The following is a 26037-nucleotide window of genomic DNA, read 5'->3' as shown; positions in this document are numbered from 1 at the left end:
TAAACTGTCTAGTCCTAACAGAAGGACAAAGGAGCTTTATTTCCTCAAGGTTAACAGGTGTTAAATTTTCTAACCAAGCAATTTTTCTCAGAAATCTAGAAATAGCTGAGAGGATGATTTAGTGTTCGCAACTTTCCAGATGAAAAAAGAAATGTGAGTAGTTTACTCAGAGTATAGGCAAATCAAGGACACCAGACAAGGACTTGGCAGAAGTTTCTGGATTCTCTAGAATACTCCAGTGGTTTAAGCCAGCCAGGGTCAAGAGTCATTGAAGAACCAGCTTTGAGAATGGAGGTCTGCAAAGTATGCTGAGATCGCTGCTGGGATACTACACAATCAGGAAACTGATGATCTGGTAGGTGCCTCCAGCCCCACAGTTTGTGCCGGCAGGGGCTGTGTGGGATGGCTGCAGGTATGTACACAGCAGTGGCAGATGGCAGCAGAATAGAGCCAGCCCTGAAAGGTGATTCCTGGCCTAACAGCATTCATTTTCATCTTTACTGTGCAAGTCTGCAGGAAGGATGAAAGAACAAACTACAGATGTGCAACTCAGTTCAGAAAGACAGCTGACTTTTAATTACTGCAATTCAATGCCAGTCTTCTCTGCCTTGTCTTACTCCACTGCAGAGTCATCTCCCATGTGGAGATGCCTCAGAGAGAAGCAATGATGGGTACAGTTCCTGAGCAGAAAAAGAACTCAGAATAATTTCTCAGAGACACTAACATTCAAGAATTTTGCTGCCTGCTTGGTCCTGTTAGTGGCATCCTTGTACTTTTACTGGACTGCAGCCAATAGTTTTTAATCAGACATCAATTCACCCTGAAGAGTAGGACTTATCCTCATTAGGCACAAAAATGGTGCATATGCTTGCTTATGCCTCCCCACACTTCCCAAGGTCTCTGCAATTAAAGAAAAGACTGGAAATGCTGGTGGCCACCCAGAAGCAGCAGTTATATTTTAACTGGAGCACACTGAATGTGTGGGAACAGCAGGAGGGCGGTGAGGGCATTCATCTGAACACACCATGCCGGAACCAAACCTGGTGCCTGTACTGGCTCAGAAAGCTTCAGGAAATTTGGGCTGATGTACAAGAAGTGCTTGCCTCCAAGAAAAAGAGCCTTGGCAGGAAGAGTTGACAGACACCAGACTGGATCTATGCAGCCCTGTGAGATCAGAGACCTGCAGAGCAGCCTGGGCAGGGTGAGAGACCCTTGAGCCAGAGCTGGCAGGAGTGGGGCCAGGTGGGTGCTCCCAGGATGCTGTTGCTCAGATGTGAGCAGGACAGTTGGTCCCCATTGCTGCCAGTCCTTGGAGCATGAGGAGCACAATAACAGCAGTCTGTTCTGAGCATGATGGGGTTAACACGGTGATGTAGCCAAATTTCAGAGATGTGCAAATGCCTCTTCCAAGATACGTGTGTCAATTCGGAAGAAAGGAAGCTGCTCATGGTAATGAGGCTACCTAATGTGCTCCTCAGCTGAGTATTTCACAGTCAGGAAAAGCTCATTAGATTGAGGACTACAATAATACTAGCCCTATTGCTGAAAATATATTAATCTAAACTAAGAGGATCTACCCTTTAAACTTGTTGGTCCAAGAAGCGTTCACCTTATTGTGAAGAACTATCAGGCTGTAGACCATCTGTGTGCCTTTACCTCTCATGGAGAGGTACCTCTCAAGTGAGCACAAGGAATTATTGCGCCACATGAGGAAAAGTGTCTGTCTCACCTGAGGATTGTGGACTGATCAATATCAACTCCTAAGTTCAGATACAGATTTTGGAGGCAAGTTTAGTGGACACCACCAGCTAACATTAGGTTTGACCCTAAATTACGGAGGCAAAACAACCTACAAAGCATAATCTTTACAGGCAGAGCTCAAAACTGACTGTGAAACACTGCAGTAAAGCAGACAGTAGAGCAGATACGAGACATGTGAGGACGTGGTCTTTCTGGGATGGCACAGCTGAGCTCTTCCCCTTCCTTCCTTCTGCATAATATGTGCAGGCAAAATGCAGATAGTGCAGCTTCCATTGATGTGTACCACCACCCTCCAAAGAAAAGCCTTTTAACATTTCCCCCACCTTTCCACGAGAAAAATTACAATTAGATCAAATTAATTTCAGTAATTTTTAAAGGAGCTCAGTTTGTTGTTTTCTACAGCTACACTGTCATTCACATATGCTGTTTGTATATACAAGAATGACTGGAGATGATCTTATGCATCTAGAAAACAGAGCCAGACAGGCATCTCGTGGTGTCAGTTCACTACAATGCAGAGGTGACATGCATATATATCTAAAAAAAAAAAAGTTATGTTTCATTAGGTCTACAAGTAAAATTCTTGGGAAAACAAACAGTACATGTAGCATATTTGACAAAATAAAGAACTTTAGCCAAATATTACAGATTACAAGAGGAAAGATATAGGAGAGAGAGAAATAAAGGAGATATGTATTTTTCCCATCACAGAGAATATGCTTTCTCCTTCATTACTTTTTCCTCTCACATGTGGCATATCAATTCTGTTTTATGATTCCACTGCAAAAAAATAACAAAACCACAAACCCTCTATTATGTTTCTCAGAAATGCAGAATGTCGTTATGATAATTTCATTACCATTTATTATATACAGTGCTTTTGAATTAAAGATCCCTTCCAGAAGACAAAATGTTGGAAACAAATCTTTCTCATGCTTATTGAAAATGTGGAGCGCTGCCTGCTGGAAACACAATAACATTGCTGAAGTAAGTTGGTGTTTATTTTGCCTAGGGATATGCTGTAATTGGCATTTCTAACCTGACTTTTAATCCATTGTTTTAAATTACTCCAAGAGTCTAATAGTCCTCATTTGTATTCAGTTGGGAAAGCACAGGGGTTTATTTAAATCCATCAGAAAAATTCTCTGGGGATTGTGCCTTGCTAGCATGTAACCAGATATTTATAATTTGCAAGACATTAGCTTGAATAAGTGATTTGGGTGGTTTTGAGAAAATGACAATGACTGAAGAAGAAGCAAGAGGAGAGATAAGCAATATCCTGAGAAATTTTCTCATCCTGGATGAAAACATTCTTTTCTGAAGCTCTTCCAGATAAATGTTTGGAGGGGAAAAACACATCTTGAGTGAGATTTTCATGGGACTCGGGTAACTATTTCTGAGCTAACTAACTGAATTTGTTTGCACAACCTCATTCTTTGATTCCGGAGCTACGTTTTTTCTTTTGTTGAAAGCAACAAGCTGCCATTTCTTTGCTCTGAAGAGGGAAAATGGAGTCTCAACTCTATATTTCTACAGACCTGCCACATATTTTAGATGCATTTGCAGAGTAGCTCAGGACTTGCATCTTCCAAGGGATGTAAATATATGTGACACTGGATACTGTGTGCTATATGTATTTTTCTTTCAGTCTGAATAATCAAAGCAGAAGAAAGATTTGTGCAGTTTTATGTCTTACCTGCAGATAAAGTTAGCTTTGACTGGCTCATCTTTATTTTTCATGCAATTACTTAACTGTTAAATAATAATTATCATCCCCCCAACTGTTCTGCAGCACCACTTTTCCTAGTTTTAGTGGGAAGATATAATGACTAGGAAGAGATTCAAGAAAAGTTATGAATCAATGATTCCTGCAAAAGACATTTATTTCACTTTTGTTCCTCAGCAATTTCAACTCCCTGAATGTTGCAGACCTTCCCTTCAGTTCCTGCCTGACCAAGACAGAGTGCTGTCATGTTGCTCTTGTTACTCATTTTGGTGCTATAACTCTCATTTGATATTTTAAATGTCAAATAGAGATTTATTTGGTCTCCATGCTATGAACAAGATTCATTATTGTGATATTTGCAGCACTTAAACGTGCAGCAAATACCCCAAAATATCATTCCACACATCACTGAAATTGTTAATAATAGAAAATTTCACTTCTAATTTAAGGCACTACAATCACACCATCAGCTATCTTTAGAAGTTTTACATTGTGGAAAAATGTCAAAACTATTACAACTGAGAGGAATTATAGAGTAAGATGTTCACCTCACCGAAGGGTACAAATATAGTCGCCATGCTACATCCATAAAGGATGCGGCTTTAGGCATGATGTAAGCTCTTCTGTTCTAAGATACTAAAATTGACTTGATTTCTACAAAATTATATTTCCTTTAATTCAAAAACTTTTTTTTTCCAGAAAAAAATCAAATGCAGCAATACATTCTCTTTAATGAGTTCAAGCTTTAGATAAAATATTACATGCACAATTAACCACAGATACTCTAAGAAAATAATCCATATTTCAGGATGAAAGCAGGAACATTCTTTCAAATGCATGTTTTCTTTAGTAGGCTATAGATTGTTGTCTTGACTGTCCTTCATATATGGTAATCAAGATAGATGTTGGAGATGTTACAAGAAAGAGCAGTAAACACCAAAGAAAGTAGCCTAGATAAATCATCAGCATAAATAAACCTCAGTTGGTAGGGAGCCAAACAGAGTAATCAGCAAGCGACCTGCGTTAAATTAGGTCATAGCCTCTCTCTTCTGTCATGAAAACAACTACTGTGAAAGACCTTTAATGTATTTAAAATCCCAGTGGATTTATTGACAGTACCTTTGTCTGGACCATGCCTGGTCTCTGGTCCCTCAAGTGCTCCAGGGTAGCAGCAATATCAATCTCTTTAGCACCTGCAACAAACCACAAATTGGGCTGAGTTCAGAGCACAAGATAATCCATGCTGCATCTGTCAATCTCTTGCTATCGGGTTCCCTTTGGGCTAAAAGTCCAATTGAAAATTATTACATCCATCTCTCAGCAGACTTGGCAGGCAGCTGCAATTTTTGTGTTCATATAGAAAAATAAGAGGTTGGGGCAGCTTTTATTAACATTAATTCAAGAAAAGCCAGAGAAAAACCAATTCTTAAGAATACTTCTGCACCTAGAGCAGAATGTATTTTGCAGACCTAAAGGTCCATTGTGCCAATGCCATCGAGTGCCCCCTTGTCTCTTCTAAGAGTATGTACTGAATAAAGAGCATTGAACCACCCCAAAATTTATACTGTTAAAACAAGACTCCTCTCACCTGCAGCTGAGATCCAGAAAACCTGTCTGTGTTTTCCTAGTTCAGGACCTGCCAGACCACCTCACTGCATAACCACTGTTTCAGCTGGTAAATCTACAGCATTCTCTTTAGGTTATACTTTGGGTGTCTGAACACTACTGCTTCATAGTGACTGGCAGCACTAGGATGTAGAAAATAGGCACATGAAGCCTAACTGCTGTGCGGACTGGCTCCCTTCCTCCATGCAAATGGAGGCGCTTTCTTTTCAGACATGATCTGTGGAGAGCAAAGCACGTCCTTGTGTCTCTCACCTTTCTTAGAACAACCCAGAGCCTAGAGAACTGAAAGGAACAAGGAGATTCTGATTTCCACCTCAACTTCCTCCAGCGCCTAACCAGATATGTGTTTTTGAAGGTGTTGAGAGGAAATTGGGATTTTGGTTCCTCCTGTAATTTCCTCTATGACCTCCAAGAATAGAAGCCCAGCTGAAAACCCTTTGTGCTAAGAAGTTTGTACTACAGTTTGTCTCTCTTGCATCTATCCCCTTCTGCATCTTGCAGGAACATCACACAGCACCAAAGTGTTAGGCAGATAGGCAAAAGGTTACCCTGGACCAAGTGTGACTTTTCCGTCTCTGCTTCCTTATCTCCTACTGCCCTGGATGCTCACAGACTCACCTAGGGCAGATGTGGTTCTGTAGCCTCTGCAGCTGAGGAAGATGCTGACCTCGGGTCTCCCCTCTCAGGCACATACACTTTCATCATTAGATGTTTTATCAAGGACACGGACCAGCTATGTTCTGAAATCCATTTAGCAGGACACTCTGGTATACTCTGAAGAAGACTGTTGCCCACTGATGTGCAATTGGACAACTGTTTCCTATTGCCTGGCCCTCGGAATCTCCTGCCACAGCCTGTATCAATTTGGGACCTCCTTCTGGAGGCATTTAAAACTCCCCAACTATTCACAGAGGGCTCAGTGCCTGAGTTGGGGGCCGCACACCTAAAGCACTGCTGCTGCAATAGCTCACTTGTATATATATATATATATATATAAAAAACATATACTTAGTTAGTTCCTAAGACTGGATTTGCAAGATAGGACCCAACACTGATCATTCTTTCTAAAGCTCTTGTAATTTAAGAGCTTAAATCTAACTGTTAGTAGGTTCATGTCAATGTAAACATCACGCATCTCCTCATTCACCTAACTCAACTTTGTAACTCAGCACCATCTTTTAAATAATCCAGAAAAGCAACTAGTACTAAATTATTTAATTTTGTTTCCTTTCATAAAAGATATGAGAAAATATTTCACATCAGCTCTAGAAGAATAATTGATTTGTAATACATTCTTCGTATTGATGAAAATATGTTCTTCAGACCTATCAGAAATGGAATGAATTTGTTCCATACATACAAAAGTGACAATTTAGAAAAGGTAGCTGGCAGATAGTTTTGCTAACTGCCATGAGCTGGGGCATTGTATGGCTTTTGCTTCCCCTTCCCCAGCCCCTCGTACAGGAATTTACAGGGATGAGCTTTGGAAAAAAATAGGAAATTTTATTTTAAAATAAAAAAAAAACCTCAAAATCTCTTTACAATGGAGCAGAGTAATATATACTCACATATGCTATAAAGTCTGGTAATAGTGACAGTAATTATACCTTAAGTCTGTTGCAGGTTTTGTGGTGGCAATTCATCTGGAAAGAATCAGTAAAGGTACATTCTTTGTAGACCTACGCAGTGGTGTAACATGCTAGCTCATTTCAGTGTTTAGTCTCGCACATCCACATGCAGTGAGGTGTGAATTTCCTGTTTCATCATAGATGTCCATGGGAGCAGAGCTGTGTGAGTACTACATGTGCTTTTACAGCCTTGCTTATGGCCTCATTAGATTACCAGGAATTAAAAAGTCCAGTAGCATCTTCGCTCAACAGAAGAGGAACAACCTCTTTCAGAAATTTAAGATATGAGAAAAATTTAAGACATAACATCCATGGACAAGGTTAGCCACAGTCCTGAGCCAGTGCTGTGAGGATGAACCTGGAGACGCTCCCAGTGGAGCTGGCAGGCTCAAGTGCCACATAGGCTTCCCTACGGTTGCAAACGTCTATGTTGCCCCTCCAGTAAGGGATGTTCTTCATCTGAAAATACTCTAGCCTCAGGCCAACACAGTAACATACTAGATGCAGGGAAAAACTTAATGAAAAGACCTAGTAGCACTTTTTAATGGCCAGGTGGGCTTCTGAAACTACGTTTAAAAGAGTTAATTTCTCCATTTCAGTGATGTAGATTGCAGGCATTTACTACTGAATTGATGCTTGCTTTTTTATCATCATTAACTAGCATGAAAAACACTTGATTATAAAATCCTGATTTAGCAAAATACCACAGCATATATTTGCACTGGAATGCAAGAATAGTCCTAGTGGGCCAGTTAGCTTAATGGGAAGCTTGTTTTGAAGTGTTTAACCAGTAGAACTCCCTGAAACATCAGTTTGTACTGATCAGTACCTCCTAGCCCATAGGTTGTGATCAGCACATCACCCACAAGCACTTCTGATGTTCTCAGCCATAGGTAATTAAAAGGAAAGTGAGGGCAATACGATTTTGCCCAAAGCAAGTGTCTTCTTCAGAGGCCAGGGGGGTGAGAGGCAAGGCGAAGCAGAGGTACAGATCAGTTTGCTACCTCCTTTTTTCCATATTTGAATGCCTCTGGTGCTATAGGGATGGGAACTGCCTAAGCACCTAGAGAGGCTTATCAACAAAATTTAGTGTTGCAAAGATGGTCAGCTGCTTTGGAAGAATAATATTTTGGAAGGAAATTCACAGGAATAAGGATGAAATCAATGGCATAGTATAAAGCCAGCATGACTTGTTTTCTCTCTACAGGAGCAAACCTCTCTTCCTCCCCCACATCCACCACTATGTGTTCTGCATCTATTCCCTTACTGTGCCTAAAACAAATGAGTTTAAATATATATTGCTAGTACACTATTAAATCTCATTTTGTGATGAGGGCTTTCTTTCTATTCAAACTTCCACTAGATTGCTGCTATATTATGTAAATTCAGCTCACTTCCACTGATGTGTGTGATGACAGTCTGTAGAAAGTTCTCTGATGAGAGAAATGGACAAAGGAAGAAATTTTCAAGGCACAAAGGGAGGTCTGAACACAACCTGCATTCACAGGTAAGAGAAGCTCAGTGATTAAATGTAGTCTGAGCTTTCAAAGATCTTTCAAATTATTTTGTTGAAATCTGACAGAAATTCAACATCACCTTTGCCATGGTGAGGCTTTCTCTTTAATCTGAGTGTACAATAGTATGGCATAACATTCTATAGTACCTAATAGCACTTTATTTATGCTTTTGAGCCATTTCAGGTAACAAAAAATAGAGCATATGTTACATGACATTGGGAGAGAGGGATATTGCATCTAAGGACATTAGGGTCAAATCACGCTTACACTGAGATGGCCTTGAAATATTCACACTCTGTTAAGGTATTTTAAACATTGCTTATCTGGAAAGCCCACATACAGACTAAATTTGATGCAGTGGCTTAAAGTACAAGCTGGAAGAATTTAACCCTCTCATTCCGAGGATATCTTGTTATCGAAAGTGTTTTGCTCAGGCTACTAAACTATGAAGTCCAGTAATGGATGAAGACATCAATTTATTGTCATAAAACAAATAATCTAGAGGAAGAGTTAAAAATACTAGGCTGGAGAGCACTGACAATTGGAAAAGAGAACACAAACTGTGTCAAAAGGCAATATTTTTCCATTTTTTCTCCCCACCAATCCATATGTGTCTCTTAACACCGCTACTAATCTGAGAAAATAAAAATGGGGATAAAAGAGGAAGCATTTAAAGCATAAAGGACTGCCTCTTCACCTTTTGACTGTATTTTACTCTATGGGGAATAAATTTGGTTTGTATTTGTGACAGGTTCCTTTTTCACAGTGGCTTTCATTGCCCATTTTGAATGAACATACAAATGTAACAGTGTGAGACTGAACTAACGTTGCACCAGCAATATTGTGAAAAATGACTGTGCAACGTGCAGCGTTATTTTTTTTTAAACAGAACATGCATTTGCGGTAATTCACTGTGAACCCAGCCTTTCCCCTGCCCTTGGCAGCTGAGTGAGCTAGCTGAGTAAATACCTTCGAAAGCACTGCCACACCACTGCAAGCCAGAATTTAACTTCACTAATTAACTACCATCTTCCTAAAGGCTTGAAGCATTCACAGTGAGTGCACAACAACCTACATCAGGAACATTAACTGGATAAACTAAAAGAAAACGAGAGAAGCAGCAAGCTGAATGATACTTTGCCCCCAAGGAAAGAAGCAGTTTCTGAAGTTTAGGGTCACCTCCTTTGCAACCCTCTCATTCCCTGCAGGCACCAATGCAGGATGCACATTGGCACGTAACAGCTGGTGCTCCTGATTAGCAGATCTCAAGGGGTTAAAGTGTTTGCCCTTAGATATTCATATAAGTGGAGTATCCAGCATGCCATAAAAACATGAGTAAAAGTTGAATTCCCTTTTTCTCCTGCAATAAATAACGAGCTAGGCAGATTCTGCTGCAATATGCTCCATCAGGTGACTAGCAGCAGCCCGCAATACTTAAAATCATCACAAATTACCTAATGTTGGTTTTATGACTACAGTAATTAAATCTTCCCTCTCTTCTCCTCCCCTTCAATATGGGAGGAGGCCCATTTTGATAAGCACAAAACACATGAGAAACACTCATAATCCCTTCCACGTTGTAGCAGCATTGCTGTCACTGTGATGGTACAGGAAAATGACAAAGTTTGTTGAAAGGGGTGACATCTTTTAATAGGGAAGAAAAAGGTGTTTTCAAGTGCAGCAAACTAAAGAGATTGTGTACCTCAAAATATACTCGGTTCTTTTTTTTTTTCAGTTATAAGAACCATCAGCATTTGTTACATAAATGTATGAAAATTGTGGCTTAATTATGGCAAGCTTTGAGATTTTATTTTTATGGAATAAGCTTGAACACACTTGCAATGAAAGCGAAGTCAAAAGTTCTATTTTATTCATTACTAATGAAAAGTGCAGTGTAGAATCTATGAGACTAATAGAATTTTATATTAAAGGACTGCATTAAAAGGAATATTTTAGATTCTAGATGCTCTGAATTTTCTGTGTATTTATAAAAATAAAATGATCCTTAAATACTTCATCAAAGCAGTTATTTGGTGGGGGGTTCTTTTTAAATAACCCAAACTGAAGAGTTTTCTTTGTGATGTTTCACAAATACATAGCACTCATAAATATTAAATTAAAAAGGATTTTTCTAGCTGGGAACAACTTTCAGATCTACTGGCATGTATCCTCAAAAAGACAGGATTAGAACTCTGCAGAATGGCTATAAATTTGTTACTGTGAGTCCTAAGGATGGCTTGGTCATTAGGTTGCTAGATGTTTAGATGCATTTGAATTTTCTTCCAGACTGAGACTCTGACTTCCTGCACAAGTATGGTTAAATCATTAAATTCTCCCTTTGTTTCACATCATCATTTATAAAATGAGCCATCTTTTTCCTACCTAATAAGTTGTTATGAAAGCATTAATGATTACTATCTACTTGGACATTAGAGAGGCGAGGACCTAGATAGATACTCTAGATATTTTTTTTCCAGTACCCTTTGCACCTTTCTCAGCCCTCTTTCTGTTCCCTTTGATCATAAAGTAATCACAAAGCTGAATATATGATGTAGGAGTCATACTGAGTGGTCGTAAATGTGGTATTAATAGCACTGTTACCATTTCTCCTTAAGGAGATGATGATGATCTGTGTGGAAATAAGCATTCATCCCAACAGAAAAAAAACAGAGTACTAAGGGGAATACAGAAATGACCTGTCAAGTGCCTTTCTTTTTGCAGCAGTACGTATTCAGTTTCATTCTAGTCAGATATTACCTGCTTAATGCATCTTCTTATATTTATTATATTGTATAGATTTTGAATTAGGCCTTGAAGGGCAAAAGGACTTGTTAGGTCAGATTAAAAACTGGCTTGTTAAAATCTCAAAGGAAGAGTCCCTAATACTGTTCTTTCCACTGCTGTTGCTAGAAGCTGAAAAAGATCCAATTAATATTTGCAAGACACCGCTGATCAGCAGCCTTTTAGCCTCAGTTGTGCACGAGGCAGTCTTCACAGGCAGTTGAGAGTGCTGTGGAAGAATCACTTGTAATGCTATGGAATAGCAAAAATACACTTGAGAAAGAAAATAAGGGCAAGGACAATCAGCTGTCTCATCACAGTGTGTCTGTGCTTAGGAAGAATACAAGTGGTTTTCATGTTTGGGTGATGACTGCATGACTCATGCTTAAAAGAGATGCTTCATGGTCAAAGCAGACTTGTGCACAGCAGCTTTATGCTGCTTTTCTTCCCTCCCTGTGTGACGACTCTGAAAAATAGCTTTCTTGGGTTTAGTACAAAATTTTCTGCATTTAGCTTTGACTTAGCAAGGAGGTAGGATAGTGAACTGTGGAGACCTAAGGACAGAAACCTCCTTAAGAAGGACAGACAATAACCGATACAGGCCTGCTAGGAACCTAACCCATAAAAAGGGCCCATCTATACTGTTGGCTGTGAGAGCGTATAGGAACAGAAGCGGGCTCTCTGGGGAGTTAGCAGGCGAAATCAGCACTCACAGACTATTACACTGTCACAGTACGCAGTTCCCAATATCCAAGCTAGCTGGACGTAGTGCAGACACGCTGCAGATCTGCAATGTCCCCAAAGCTCCAGATGCCTCCAGCTTCCCACTGACAACTTCTAAAGGACAGCTTGCTTAGCTGCTCCAGCGAGTGTTTGCCCCATTGAGTACTTAATGTTGTAGTGAAACATTTAATCACACCATATGAGGGGCAAACTCAATATGATTAAAGAAGAAAGGGTCATAACTAGGGGGAGTGTAACAGCACTTCTTCACTGACCATTAGTTTTAATGGCATACTGGTAATATTTACTAACTAGCTTAGTCTCAAAGGCCCAGACTCATCTCATTCACTCCAGCCATCCCTGAAGTTTGAAATAGAGTTAGTCATCTCCTCTCCCAACAGCTAAGAGAGAGAGAGGAGGCTCTGATGGACCATTCATTTGCCTGAGAATTACCCTCCAGAGGTGTATATCGTTCTCCACTGATGACTGAGGAGACCTAGACAACTAGGTTAGGTGAGATGCTTAATGCTTGGTGCTTTATTATGGCTAAAGTTAGCTGAAATGAACCTGGATTGAAAAGACCAGAGTTTCTGCTCTACAGTTTTGGGCTCATGAATCCTAGAACGTGCCAAAACTAGCAGTGTTTTAGATCTGTGTTTTATGTCTGTTGCCTTCCCCTCTTCCCTCTCCCGGCCATGCACACCAAGTTTGGCAATTTTGATGGAAATGACAACAGAAAAAGCAACATGGAAAAAGCACAAAAAGATAAATCAGTCGCGGCAGTGTAGGGAAGACTATGGAAGTGAATAAACCTGTCGTAAGAGCATCTGCTGTTTGTATAATGCTCTGAAGTAAAGAAACAAGAGCATTTTCTTTTTTCAGCTTCCATTGTCTGAGTGGCCATTAAATAAAAAACTCTTGTAAATATTAGAGTTAAAAAAGGGAGCTGAATAACAGCTATAAACTACAAAAATAAAAGCAGTTTTTGTTTGTAGTTATCCAGATGTCTGCTGCTGTAGCTGCTGGAGTTCTGCTATTGGCCAGCAGGATCATATGATGCTTTTCATGGAAGCAAAAAGCTAGTGAGGGACACACTTTTAAAGATAACAAAAGGGATAAATGTATTCAGAATGGCATTTTCATTAAAAGCTTATTCTTTCTCTGAGAGGAACAAAATTTGTGTGCACATGTGTATGTAGTTAGAGATGGATCCAAGCATACCTGAATCTGTGAATTGGCTGGAATTTCAGACAAAATAGATAAGTGCTTCTAGACAACTAAGAATCACCCAAATTTCAATACCTTTATTTAAAAAATCAACCCCCTCTCCCCCCCCCCCCAGAAAAAAAAAAGAACCCAAACCCCAAATCACAACTAAAAAACCCAACAGGCAATGCAAGCGTATGAATGGAGGAAGGAGTACTCAAAGCAACAGACATGAAGTAATGAAAATTATTGTGACAGTCATACACACACAGAGTATAAATTACACAATGTATTATTGTTTACACATTTTCTATGAATACTTGAAAACTGCATGCTTTAAATGTATAAAATATGTGATATGACCCTGTCAGTACAGTGACAGAGATATGACTCTGTCAGTACACAGTGCAAAGGAAGGTGATACTGAAGACGGAAGACCTAGGAACAGCCTAATATTTAAAAAACAATGCTTCTAAGCATACACTGATTTCAAATCTTTCAGAGATAGAAATCTACTACTGACACGTCGGCTTCTAAGCTAATATTCTTTATCAATGCAGAAAAAACATTCAGAAACCATTCACTGTAACTGTATGCAAATGTATGCTGATTTGAGGTCAAATCCTTCCTCACTTCCACTGTGCATGAGACTATGTCACATCACATTCTACACCATATAGGAATTGTTCCTCTTTTACATCTAGATTCTTCCAGCCTTCCCAGAAGTTAAAAGTAATAGGAAAATGCCTAAATTACTGCATGCAAGAAATAGAAGTTAGAGTTGCATTTCATACAGGGTAAGATAACCATAACCTGTGGTCACTCTAGAAAATACTGGTGCATGCGTCTAAACTTAACTTACACACACACACACACATGCAAGAGGTAACAATAGCAAGAATTGTGGATGTGCTGCTACTGCTTACTTACAGGTGTTCCCCAGTATCAGCTCCAATAGAGTTCTATAATATTTGCTTCTTTTAGCACCTCTTCTAGAAAGTGCTGTTGAATTACCTGAAAGGCAGCTCAGCTCCACATGCTGAATCAAACATGAACAAGGTTAAGATGCTAATTGCAAAAATGGCATTTCTGAAAATGCATCTCAATTTGCCCTCAAAAATCTTGGAGTCTCCTTTGGAAAACATGAATTTTATTTACAGGGGACGCAGAAGTAGCTCACCCAAATGAATCTATTGAATTGTAAGAAGTACATTTTGTATTACTTTCATTTTACACTGCATGTAGGTGGCAATGCTTTCACAAGATAGTACATGGAATAACTTGAATAACAGATTCATTCTTCTATGAAGCCTATCCTTAAAAGTGACTAAACTGATCCAGCTATAGAAGTTGTAGAATAATTACACTTTAGTTAGGTAATACACATTGTACCCTTTAGAGTCAGAAGACTACCATCTGGTCAATTAAACACTTCTCTTCAAATCCTGCTATGGACTGCTGCATGAGATTAGCTACAAAAAAAAGTAGTTCTTCACTCTGTATATAAACCTCCTTTTCCAAACATTTGCCCAGCTGCTTCTTGAACCAATCACACAGTACTTCTCTGACCAGCTTTTCCCCCTTTCCATATTCTAACCTACCAATTGTGTAAAAAAATGCCGCCCAAATTCCTTATCTGCTTGTCTCCTCCTTAGTTTCAGTCAATGACCTCTTGTTTTCAAATTAGTCACTATCTCAAGCTGCTTACTGACATCAATACATTCCTTTCAGGGTCTTCTAATGCTCTATGGGGACCCCCCTTCATGCTCCCTTTCCCAAGGAGTAGCCCATGTCTGATCAGTCTTTCTTCAGAATTCATTTGCTTCAAACCCTGAATAATTAGGATTGCTTTCTACCACACTTTCCTTGTCCAAATTCTTTTCAAATAAAATCCTCAGAACAGCAAATAACTGAAGAAATATGTCTCTTTTGGAATTTCTGAACACTAAACTATTTAAAATAGAAAAGAAAAAGTTACATCAATAAAGGTTGCTTTTTGTTTGAAATCTCTATACGCCATAAAGGAAACCACCTGAAAATTCAAGTCCATGCAACATACACCAGGAAATATCAACCAACACTACCCTCCCTGTGGTCACAAATTCATTTAGCAACAGATGTTGGCAGAACATTCTACTGTTTAATATTCAGTTTATGAACGATGAATTGATGACTCTATAGTGTCGATAATATGTCAAAAGCTTTAAAGCTTTATGCGTCAAAATGTGTTTTGCAAAGGAAACAAATATTGTTTTAAACAGCTTGTTTTAAATAGTGATAGTTCCCTGAGCATCACAGGCTGGACCGTAAAAAACTGTTCTATACATTCCCCATACACTTTGGCGTGTAGCTGGGGGGCCCAGCTCTCATTGTGATTAATTATCTGCTGGGAAAGGCTGCAAGAATGAGCACTATTTGCCTAATTGTGTTTCCAGGGTAACTCATTACATAAAAGTTACAATACATAAACGCAGCTCATTTGAAAAACCAGCCTTATAACATGATATGTTTACATGGACACTAAGAACTTTCTTCAGAATTCGAAATAGCAACATTTCAGATGTTACATGGTTAGCATTATTGCTGCTGAGAACTGAGGCAGTCTTGTGGATAGAATTTTTTGGCTTTACCGGCCTGATTTTTTTTCCTAGAGTAAACAATTTATCTCACCCAAATCTCAAAGAACAGAAATGTGATTGATTCAAACTTAGAACATGAAAACAATTACATTTTTAGTCCTGCATTTTAAATTATTCTCCACAATACCACCCATTTCTAATCCTAGTTCTTGCCCCCTTACTATTAAATATCATCTTAAGCAAAAAGTACTATCTAAGCAAAAAGTACTATCTCTTTTACACTATATATTCTCTCAACCCCTGTGTGAAACATAATATGTGAATTTTTATTTTCACAGGAGAAGCTGGATCGTTGGCTAAAGAAATATACCCTCATTCACCACCAAGAGTATGTCAGCAATAGCCTGGTCTAGACTTGTATCAGCACAACCGAACAATAGAATTTTCTCAGACTTTGCATAAGGACTCAAAAATAAACAGATTGAATCCATTTTAACATGAATATGGGCAAGCATTTTCTTTCATAAAATCCTTTCAGAGAGGAGCTAACCCCACAACTTCATTATGATTGTTAAATCCACACAGCAGATAAGCAAAACCTCAGCAAGGGTTCAGATCAGCCAAAACCATTTGATCACGATGAGTCAGAAGGCGAATTAAGGAATCTTTTGTTTTGCCTTAAAATGTCATGGTATAAACTGCATCTGCTCAGGAGCTGACGCACAAGACCCTCAGACAATAGAGTAGCTTGGGTAAGGAAACGACTTGGGGAGATAACCTCTGCAGCCAGCCCAGGCCAGAGTGTGCGCTCTATCAATTATAATCCAAGCTTTTGAATGCGCAAGAACAAACTGTTGGTTCGGCTTTGCTAAATTGAATCTTTTGCTGGGTTTTAGAATTTGGAAATCAATACCTTAAAAGGATTTTAAAATTTATATTTGCCTTCCCTTTGACTCATCTAATTCCAGCTGGTTCAAACACAAGAAAATGGACGGTCAGCAAACACCAAGCAGCTGCTAGCTGGATTAATATCTAAAAATCAAACTATTATCTACACTATCCAAGCCTCTCAGTTCAGAAAAATGAAAGTAGGAAGAATCATAATCTCATTTTTTTTCCTTTTTCACACCAGACACACTCAATAAAAATGTCTTGCAATATATCAGACTTTAAGTCACTACAATAAACCTGCCAGAAAGACATGAGAAAATTCTCAACTTTTCTCTAGATCACACAAAAAGAAAAAAACCTGATCAGCTCAGAGCTACTATGAGTTTGGTGTGATGAAGGAATACCAAGTAGACTAAATCTAAATCAGTTTATCTACCCTATTAACAAGGGATAAAACTTGTAAATACATCAAGAATGTTGAAATTCTCAGCAGAAATCACCCTCAGAAAATCAATCTCTGTCAAAAATTCAGCAAGCGTTGCTATCTACTAAATCAATCCATTATAATTTTCTGTATTTATTTAAATCACAGAAGTGCACATAGAGTCAAAATAGATCACTTCTCAACTTCTCATTGAAAACTAAAGCTTGTCCTAAGCTGTCTGTTGGGAAAACGAGAGGTGACTTGGTAACTGTCTTAAAACTGTTACACCCATGGAAAAATAACATCACAGTTAATTATTTATCATAGTTAAATCACATTAAATAGTGTTTAAGTGTGTTACTGTAGGCCCCAATTCAACACTGTTTCCTTTTTATTATCACTTTGATGGGTATATGATTAGGGTCTTGCAACTACTCTGCGTATGAATCTAACAAGAAAAATAATTATAGCAATAAACTACCAGATAAATAGCAGCACTACGTTACTGAACAACTGAACAAAAGGATATGCTTGCACTTAAAACTTTCCAGTGACATGATACAGGAATGATAGTGCTGAATAGACACTGTTGTTCTCTGACTGTTCCAGTATCTAATAAGATTATTTAATATGGCTGTCTGGAGTGAATGCACAGATGCATTCATTACATTCACTGCACAGAGGATAGCAAAATTCATTAAAAACTCAAACCAAGAGGAAATCTTTCCTGGTGCTGTGCAGAGCCAGAGGGAGTCCTGCAGGCCAGCACTGTGTGGCTCTCAGAGGCAATGGGGGGCCAGGAAGGTGTTTGGTGAGCGAGGGCTCCTGTCAGTTCTGTGTGAGCTGTTGCCTGCTCAACCACTCCCAGAACACCAAAGGGGACATCCCTACACTCAGTACCAACTTTTACCACCCTGTATAAGTGCACTGAAATAAAATGCTTTGCTTTTTAAAAATTTAATTCCTGCTTTCTTTAAGGTGCTGGGGCTGTCAGTCTAATGTAGCGGCTCTCAAATACAAAATCCTCCCCAGCTTGGTTTCTTTTCGCACAAAGTCCTCCCCAGCTCGGCTTCTCTTCCCTTGCTTTGGGCTCTAGGAACAAGTCCCTCGCTGGTGGTTTTCAGCATCTAAAACAGTATGAGGAAAGGCAACAGGCAAGGCAGTAGAGGATATGAATTTATAGCATGTTTAATAGACTAAGTATTAGCACTAATTCAATGAGCAGTACAAGAAGAAATTGTAAATGACAAAGGCATTTACAGTTAACTGTCTAAGAGAATGCAGGGAAGTAAATCATTACATGAAAAAGGAGCTCCTTTTCTCAACCCACCCTATTAAAAACCCCACTAAAGAGCCAAGGCATTTATTGATTGCTTTCTACTTTCCCACTGCTGAAACTAAGTACTCCTCTATTTACTTTGATTTAAAAATGCATTATTGTCTACTTTCTAATAAACCAGACAGCGGAACAAGAAACTCAAATTATTCTAAGTTTATTCTTAAAAGTCTGTTTTTTTTTTTTTGGTTTTTTTTTTTTTTGAAAGACTGAAGGCCTTAATCCTTAAAAGCCTTTTTGAAAGAAATGTTACTAGATGCTGGCCTGGCAGCTGGGCGCAGATTGAAAGTGCACTTAGATTTTTATGTTTAGCGCTGAAGGACTCTGAAGTTAGCCCTCGCACTCCACATAAAAGCTTTGGAAAGGGCATTCTTTGCCACTCGTGCAATTCATTCTCTAAGAAAAGGAAATGGAAAGAAAGATTTCATGTCCAGGGCTTCAAGGCCTTTGATCATTTGATGAACATTGGATCCTCAACTTGGGCCTCCAGCTTCTCAGGGCAGACAAAGAGGGTCCCGGCCGCACAGGCTGGGCTTCGGTTCCCGCCCGAACAAAACCTTTGGCGGCCGCACAGTGTGACAGCCTGGGAAAGGCCCACCTCAGCAGGGCTGAGATGCCCGCTCTGCCCTTTGATCTTTCATTTAAACCCCAGCCAAAGCACCAGGTCAGGGGATTTCGCGTCGCACACCCCCATGGGCAGAGGGGAGCAGGTCAAGAACAAAATGGGGGTGACCGATCTGCAAAAAGCCCTGTGACGCCTTTCTCTGGCCAGTTTCACATGACTTGTCTGGTATTGTGAAGTGCTAAGCCCACACTTAAAATGGAATTTGACATTACATGGTACAATGGAGTCAATAAATGACATTCTTCAGTGCTTTTACAACAAAGTCAACCCTCCCTTAAGTGGCTGAAAGCCCCAAGCTAGAAAATACTTCTCATTTACTTCTTTATGCGAGTAAATTGCATATGCTTTAAATCTAGTTTTCATTACATCTTCTCATTGCTGTTGACTGAAATGAGCCAAACAAATACCTAACGAAGTTCTACATTAATTTTACGATGTATCATTGCTTCTGTTTTTAAAGACTAGGCTGTCCCGTGGCACAGAAAAAGCATTGGAAATATCTCCCTATTCCTTCACAGAATCAAAACCCGTTTTCCAATGAGCATGAAAAACTAATCTCATCCCACTGAAAAATTTATTTTCAGTACAATACTAACGAGATGGCAAACGCATAATTTCTTTTAACATCAGTAGGAAGTTCCACAGGATGCTTGTGGGCAGAAAATTAAGTCCACATTTGACGAGACACGTTAACAGTCAGAATTCGGAAAGGAAAAAATGCTAAACTCTTCTTTCTAAAGGGACAGGACGCCATTATGTCCTACAGAACTGGGATATGCAGGATGCAATAGATGACTGCAAAATATGGAGTGTATTTTTAAACTACATATAAAAATATGTTGACATCAGAGGACTTTAAACAACTGTGATTAGAACTCAATGACCTAAATATAGTTTTTAAGTATAAATTAATACTTTTTTTTTACAATGAATCATTTTTCTTTAGATACATCTATGTGCAAAATGCGAGACTAAGGCAACTTAAGTAGTCTGCTTAAGAAAGGCAAATAGCTATCTTTTTGTTTATTTTCAACTTCTCAAGATTTCTTTTCATCTTAAAATGCAGTTCTATTAAACTGTGATACAAACGTGACCAAAGGCACAGGGTAAGAGTACACTATCTAAATAAAGTTAACTATTACATGTTTTTAACATACAGTCAGGCTTACATCCCTACTTTTACCCTCCTTCCTTCTGAAGACAGAATCAGTATTAAAAATTCATTTTAGTTCTAAAATATAGAGATTATTTAAGCATATGTCAAGTACTTCCCACCATGAGCCATTTATTGATCAACAAAAAGTAAAGAAGTGGTCCCAGTCTCTAGAGAGTTTATAGACTTCATTTTAAACAACCAACAGTATTTATGTTGACAGATAATTTCCCACTTCATAAAATTGCATGTCACAGATAAGAAAATGAAGGAACAGAAAAGTTAAATAAATTGTTCAGTATTGAACAAACAGTGGCAGAGCTAGGAACAGAGCATTAGATGATTTATTTTCAGTCCTCTGTCCTGTTCACTACTGTCATTTTAATCCTAAGAGATAAATTGGTGCAGCACATGAGACCATGTCTGGTACCAGCTCTTCTAGGCGCTTTTTTTGGCAAAGGCAGCTACAAAAAGAAAAGTAGCCACGTTTGACCATTGTGGCTGGGCAGATAGGGCAACAGTCATGAAGCAGCCCAGGGACCTAAATCTCTTATCTATTAAAAAAGGATTGTGCAGCCCCAAGGAATCTTCTTCTAAAACTTGTAATAACTTATTTTAAATTATAAACAGTATGAAAACACCTGCTCATTCATGAAGCATTTGTGTTCAGGTTTGTTGTTTCAAATTGCTATGAAAATAAAACTCAAGAATGTTCAGGAAAGAGTACAATTTGCCTCTAATTTATTCTCAGATTTTCTGCGAATATTGCTCCTCATGTTGTCATGGCAACACAAGCACATCTTTCAGCACCGAGGAAGTAACAAGCCTTTCGATTCTCACCTTTGGCCATTTTATTGAGAACCATGTCAATTAGAATGTAGGTTCCACTTCTTCCTGCACCATCGCTGCCAACAGAAAGGGAAAAAGAAAAAATAAAGCCTATCAATGTGCATGCAGACTCATTGTGAAGGTACCTGCCCTTAATGTTATACTGTTGCACATGGAGGGAGAGGACAGAACAAGGGGCTAAAGCAGAGTACTGAGAGGGGGAGAGAAAGCTTGCACTGAACTGACACAAGCTATTAGTGGAAGATTAACTATTAACCTACATGGATAAGAGGCCTTATTTTGACTTTTAAAATCAAATTGTGTTTATGCAACAAAAGCATTTTAAGTGATAGGGGAAAAGTTAGTAACAGGATATAATTTCTGTTCAAAAAGTGTACATACAACGAGCTTATAGTCACTTATGTACGAGACCAAGAACCACAGAAGAAACCAGACCAGAGCATTATCCAGAATGGTCCCCAAATGTTGCAAGTTGCATTTAAACACAGCAGTCAGAGGGAGTGTATATAGACACCTGTCTGAGAACCAAAATATTTGATTGCTAAGGGTCAGCAATCTTTCTTTGCTATCCATCAAGTGTGGTTTGTTTTTTTTTTTTTACTTTTTCCTTTAATTCTTCCTTAGTTGCAATGATCAGAAAAAAATACTATCTTGTAATTCTTAAGAAACAGCTTTAACTTTTGTGTATCATCAGCCATCCCTCAGAGATGCGGGACTAAGCTTTGGGAAGGGCAAAGCTCCCTAATCTGAATGCAGCTTGTGTCCCTTTCAGAGAGCAATGTGTAATCGCCAGCGTGATGCTCTTTTAGAGCTGCTGTTAGCAAACATAATTAAGATTTTAAGTAAAAGCCTTTTTTCTTTCCCTCCCAAAATTTTAACAAAGATGCATGTGTGACCAATTAGACTGGCATGTAGTTTTATTAATTAAGCCGTTATTTTTATTGATAGCCCAATTCGTGTACAAGAATTAATGGAAAGAAAAATAATGGAACAGCATGAAGCACATTATTATATTGTGTTTACAGGCAGGCTATGAAACTTAATTTTTGTAAAGTCTCTGTAGACACAGTTTTTTTCGTTTCAGCTACTAGATCACTGCTCAGAGAAAAGGAGGTAATGGTAATAATATTTTTTTCTATGTCTATGAATGGAACAAAGACATAATCTTCTAGTTAAGCTGAATAACGAGAGACAAGGCAGTGATCAGGCCCAATAAAAGCAAAAACTACTGAGCCAACCATAGACATTTCCATCCATCACAGTTAGGAAAGAGCAAGAAACTTGAGGGCTCTTCATTCTGCATGACATGTTTCTTCTCTCAGGCATCCTGAAGGCAATGCAAGCAAGCCTGCCCCAGAGCATTCACCTCTGCAGAGAGCCTCCTTGCATCCTGTGGAAGGGGAGTCTGCTGTGCCACAGGTGAGAAACATGTCCTCTCCCTCCTCACTCCACCCAATGTGGAGTGCCACAGGTCAAACAACCTGCCTCTTAGCAGGACTGGTTTTCTATCTTCCTTATCTATAAGGACATTATCAATAAATAAGTGTAACATTCTCCTTATGATATAGAACCTCCAATGGCAAAAGCAAACATTAATGTTATTATGGTAAAGTTTTCCATTGACTTCACCCTCTTCTTACTATGATCACTAAAAGCAGGCAAAGAAGAAATAAAACATAATTAAGTGTTAATAAGAAGTGTAGAAGAATAAATTGGGAGGGAATGCGAGGAACCACTATCACTTTCAAGGAGGTTTATGAAATTCAACTCCTACTTATACTCTAAAGTGTGGCCATACATTGTTAACCCATATAACAGCTATGAAAACACAGAAGAGGATAATTTTATTATGTAAATGGATCCTAAGCATTAAAAATCAGATTAATTATATAGAATACCTTTGGCCTAACTTGCTATCTGTTCAGAGATTTATCTAACGCTTTAATTTGCCCATTTTGTTTATATCTATATTAAATTCTTACACATACAAATCTCTCTAATGCTGTTTTAGAAATTGTACTTGCCTGCAGTGAACAACTACTGGACAAGAGCGACCCCTGTAGCACTTGTTTACTTTTCTGAAACAAAACAGACACAAAAAATTAATTAAGCAAATTGCAGACTCTTTCTTTAGCCAACTGTAAAAATAAGCAATAAGAAAAAGCAAATATTGCATATTCAAAGAAATAATCAGGTTGATAATTTCCTAATATAACAAGCAGTTATTATATACAGTCTTGTCTAAAGTTTGCTTCTGCTTTGCTGCTGTAGAAAAACCACTTAACATCCCATTATCACTGTTGGCTAGGCAAAATAAATGATCTGTCTTCCCAAATGTCTCATATCTTAGCTCCAAAACTAAGATTGTCTTGAGATGCTTTAATTTTAAAGCCAACTTTGAGTACATGAGCTTGCTTTAAGAAATATCAAGGGACACCAAACTGAACCCAGAATTAAAAATGGCTATTCTAGTACACTTTGTACAAGGTGTGCTGATTTGTAAGGCCAGTTCTCCTCATGAAGGAAAATACCAAAACTCCTGAAAATCTTCTCAAAAATTCTAAAATGTCATCTATTGTGGTAAATATAACTAAGATTATCAGTAAGCTCTACTGCTTTGGCGCTAGTGCAGGAGTCTTAAATTGTATTGTATATTTAATATTTACACTCTTTACACATTATTGTCATCTACAACTTTCTGGTTAAACATTCTCAGTGGCAAGAGAATATATGTGAAGTCAATCAACAAAAGCAGAGGTATAGAACTGGTCTGCTGATAAGTAAACTCAATGAAGGAATTAAATAGTGCTGAAGCAAAGCAAGACACTCAGTCTAAGAATAGAGCACAGAGAATTGGTTTAAATCTATTTAAATTGCCTTAAAAACCCCCAAATTCCAAAACCTCTCTTCTGGTCTAGGACATATTTTGCATATCAAGTATGCCAGAGGCCCAAAACCCATAAAATATGCACACATATGTTAACAAGACAAGCTGAATAAAGGCTAAAACAGGAAAGCATTGCTTCAGGAAATCAAACCCCTTCATTCAATTTCCTTGATGAGATGCTTGAGTTTACTGGAGCTAGGAAGGTCTCCTATAAAACTATTTCATAGGGTAGCTTCCAAGGGATGCCCAGGTGATCTAATAGTCCCCAGCTCCATTCAAGTGTTACAAATGATGTGGACTGATAAACTTAAGTGAGTTGCTGGATTTTGGAAAACTGTGGCACAATGTTATTATGAATTTTAAAACACAGCAAACCTACTGAATCATTTAGTTCTTGGCTGTTCATCTATTCACTAACATCTGTGCTGTGAAAACATGCATATATCTTTAAACATTGCTTACAGGATAGCCTGAAGATCCCTAAACTTCTAAATCTGACAAGGGAGTCAGGATACCTGGAACTCAACCCAGACAGGCTACGGAGATGTTGGTGATGTCCCATGAAACTGTGTCTTCACATTCTGCTTTTTATTAATTAAGATTCTAAGCAAACTTGATAACAATATTAGAGTCTTGTAATGATTCCCTTAAATATTAGTATTCAGGAATTTTTCACAATTCTCACTTATTTGCTTACTGATGTAAATCATACTTGCAAGGGCATTCTGTCTCTACCTATATTCCTCGGATGTGAGTCAGGAATGCAGTAGAACAAACATTCTATGAAATACGTGGCAAGTCACTGAGAAGCACCTGACTTTAGAAGTTAAATGGACCACTCATATGTCCATAAATGCATATGTACACAGGCACTACAAATCAAAACTTAAATGACTTAAGCTGCAGTAGCTTTCACAGGAATGAATTATTCAGTTCTTGATGGTCATATCTAAGGATCAACATTTTTCTATAATATATAAAGCCTGATTTTTTTTAATTGCACAGTAAATTATGTTTGAAGTGTCTGTAACAACAGTATCAGTATTATAACACCTGATACAGTTAGTCTGCATTGCCCTATGTGCAGCTGGTCATCCTCCCCGCAATCCCCGTCATGTGCAATAGTAAAGCCTTGTTCCTGCATTTAAAGTATTAAATAAAAGCTAATAACTACAGTGGGTTATTTATCATTTCTTTTTCTGCTTGTGTGTTTTCTTTGTTCTTTGCATGGCACCACTAATATGGTATTCGCATGATGTGACTAGTCATCTACCAAAGCCCTAATATAATTTCAATGACAAATTTGATCTAAACCTATCAGTAGATCAGACCTCTCAGTAAATCAGACAGCCAGAGACACACGTCAGGGAAAGACACCTTAGGTTTGTAAGTTTTATTGAAGGCGTTTCAAACATTTTCATTATCACACATTCCAGAAAACACATTAAAACAAAGAGTTTCAATCCAGCTGGTTCATAGCTTTGTCTACATATAGTTTATGAAAATATTTAGAAGTGCAGCAATGTCTCATTTCATTCTTAGTTCTGGCTAATGATAGTGAGCTGAAAATTCATCAGTAAGCAAGTTCTTGAATGTTGAAGAAAATATATATTTTATATATATATATACACATATACAGGAAGAATTAACTTAGAAAGAATGATTAGTAATACAAACCAACCCTTGGCTCATTGAGTGAAAAAGAAATCATCATGCAAACCATCAGCAAGCAAAGGTCAGAGGTCGTTAGAGGCTCAGAAAAGGGGTTTCCCACATTGTCCCTGCAGCAGAGTCACAGTTTCCAATGATCACTTTTGTGACTATGCAACTGGGCTCATATTACTAGCTGCAACATCACAAAAATGACACTGGCAACCGCTAATTAGCTGGCAAAATAAGAATTTGTCCATTTTTAAAGTGAGCAGTGTTAGTAAATGCCATTGCACACAGCGAGAAGTGATAGCATAATAGATATATATTTTAAGCAAAGCCCTCATATGTGATGCTAATTATCTTTTAGCTTAGCAGTCCCTCTTTAAAGTGTAAATGTGCTCCCTCTGGGCTCAAGAAATATTTAATTACACATATCAGTGCATGACTAACAAGCTAGTCCAGAGCAATAATGATTGGTCTATTGTTCAAAATGAAATTAGGACTCCAGAAGCATTTAAAACTGACCAGTGGTTTCTGTAGTAGCCTCACCTCTCAGGGACTGTCTTTTGCACAGATTTTTTAAAATATATAGAATAATCTTTTTTTTGGCAATTTATACCTACATTGTGAAAGCATGAGATTATTCTGCAAGGTTTATTGTATCTGCTAAAT

General features: G+C 38.4%; 1 protein-coding gene across 1 annotated transcript in view; it reads right to left on the bottom strand.

The window, feature by feature from the left end:
* Positions 1–26037, bottom strand: part of PTPRN2 (protein tyrosine phosphatase receptor type N2) — a 653541-nt gene that overhangs the window by 5439 nt on the left and 622065 nt on the right. Inside the window, exons 20-22 of the mRNA XM_054058934.1 lie at positions 22850–22903; positions 20817–20881; positions 4607–4680 (exon numbers count right to left, since the gene is read on the bottom strand). Coding sequence (XP_053914909.1) covers positions 4607–4680; positions 20817–20881; positions 22850–22903 — 193 coding nt within the window. The remainder of the gene's footprint in view (positions 1–4606; positions 4681–20816; positions 20882–22849; positions 22904–26037) is intronic.

Source organism: Cuculus canorus, chromosome 2 (genome assembly GCF_017976375.1).
Source record: "Cuculus canorus isolate bCucCan1 chromosome 2, bCucCan1.pri, whole genome shotgun sequence".
Taxonomy (NCBI): Eukaryota; Metazoa; Chordata; class Aves; order Cuculiformes; family Cuculidae; genus Cuculus; species Cuculus canorus.
Note: the sequence above shows the minus strand (reverse complement) of the source record. Positions and strands in the feature narration are given on the sequence as shown.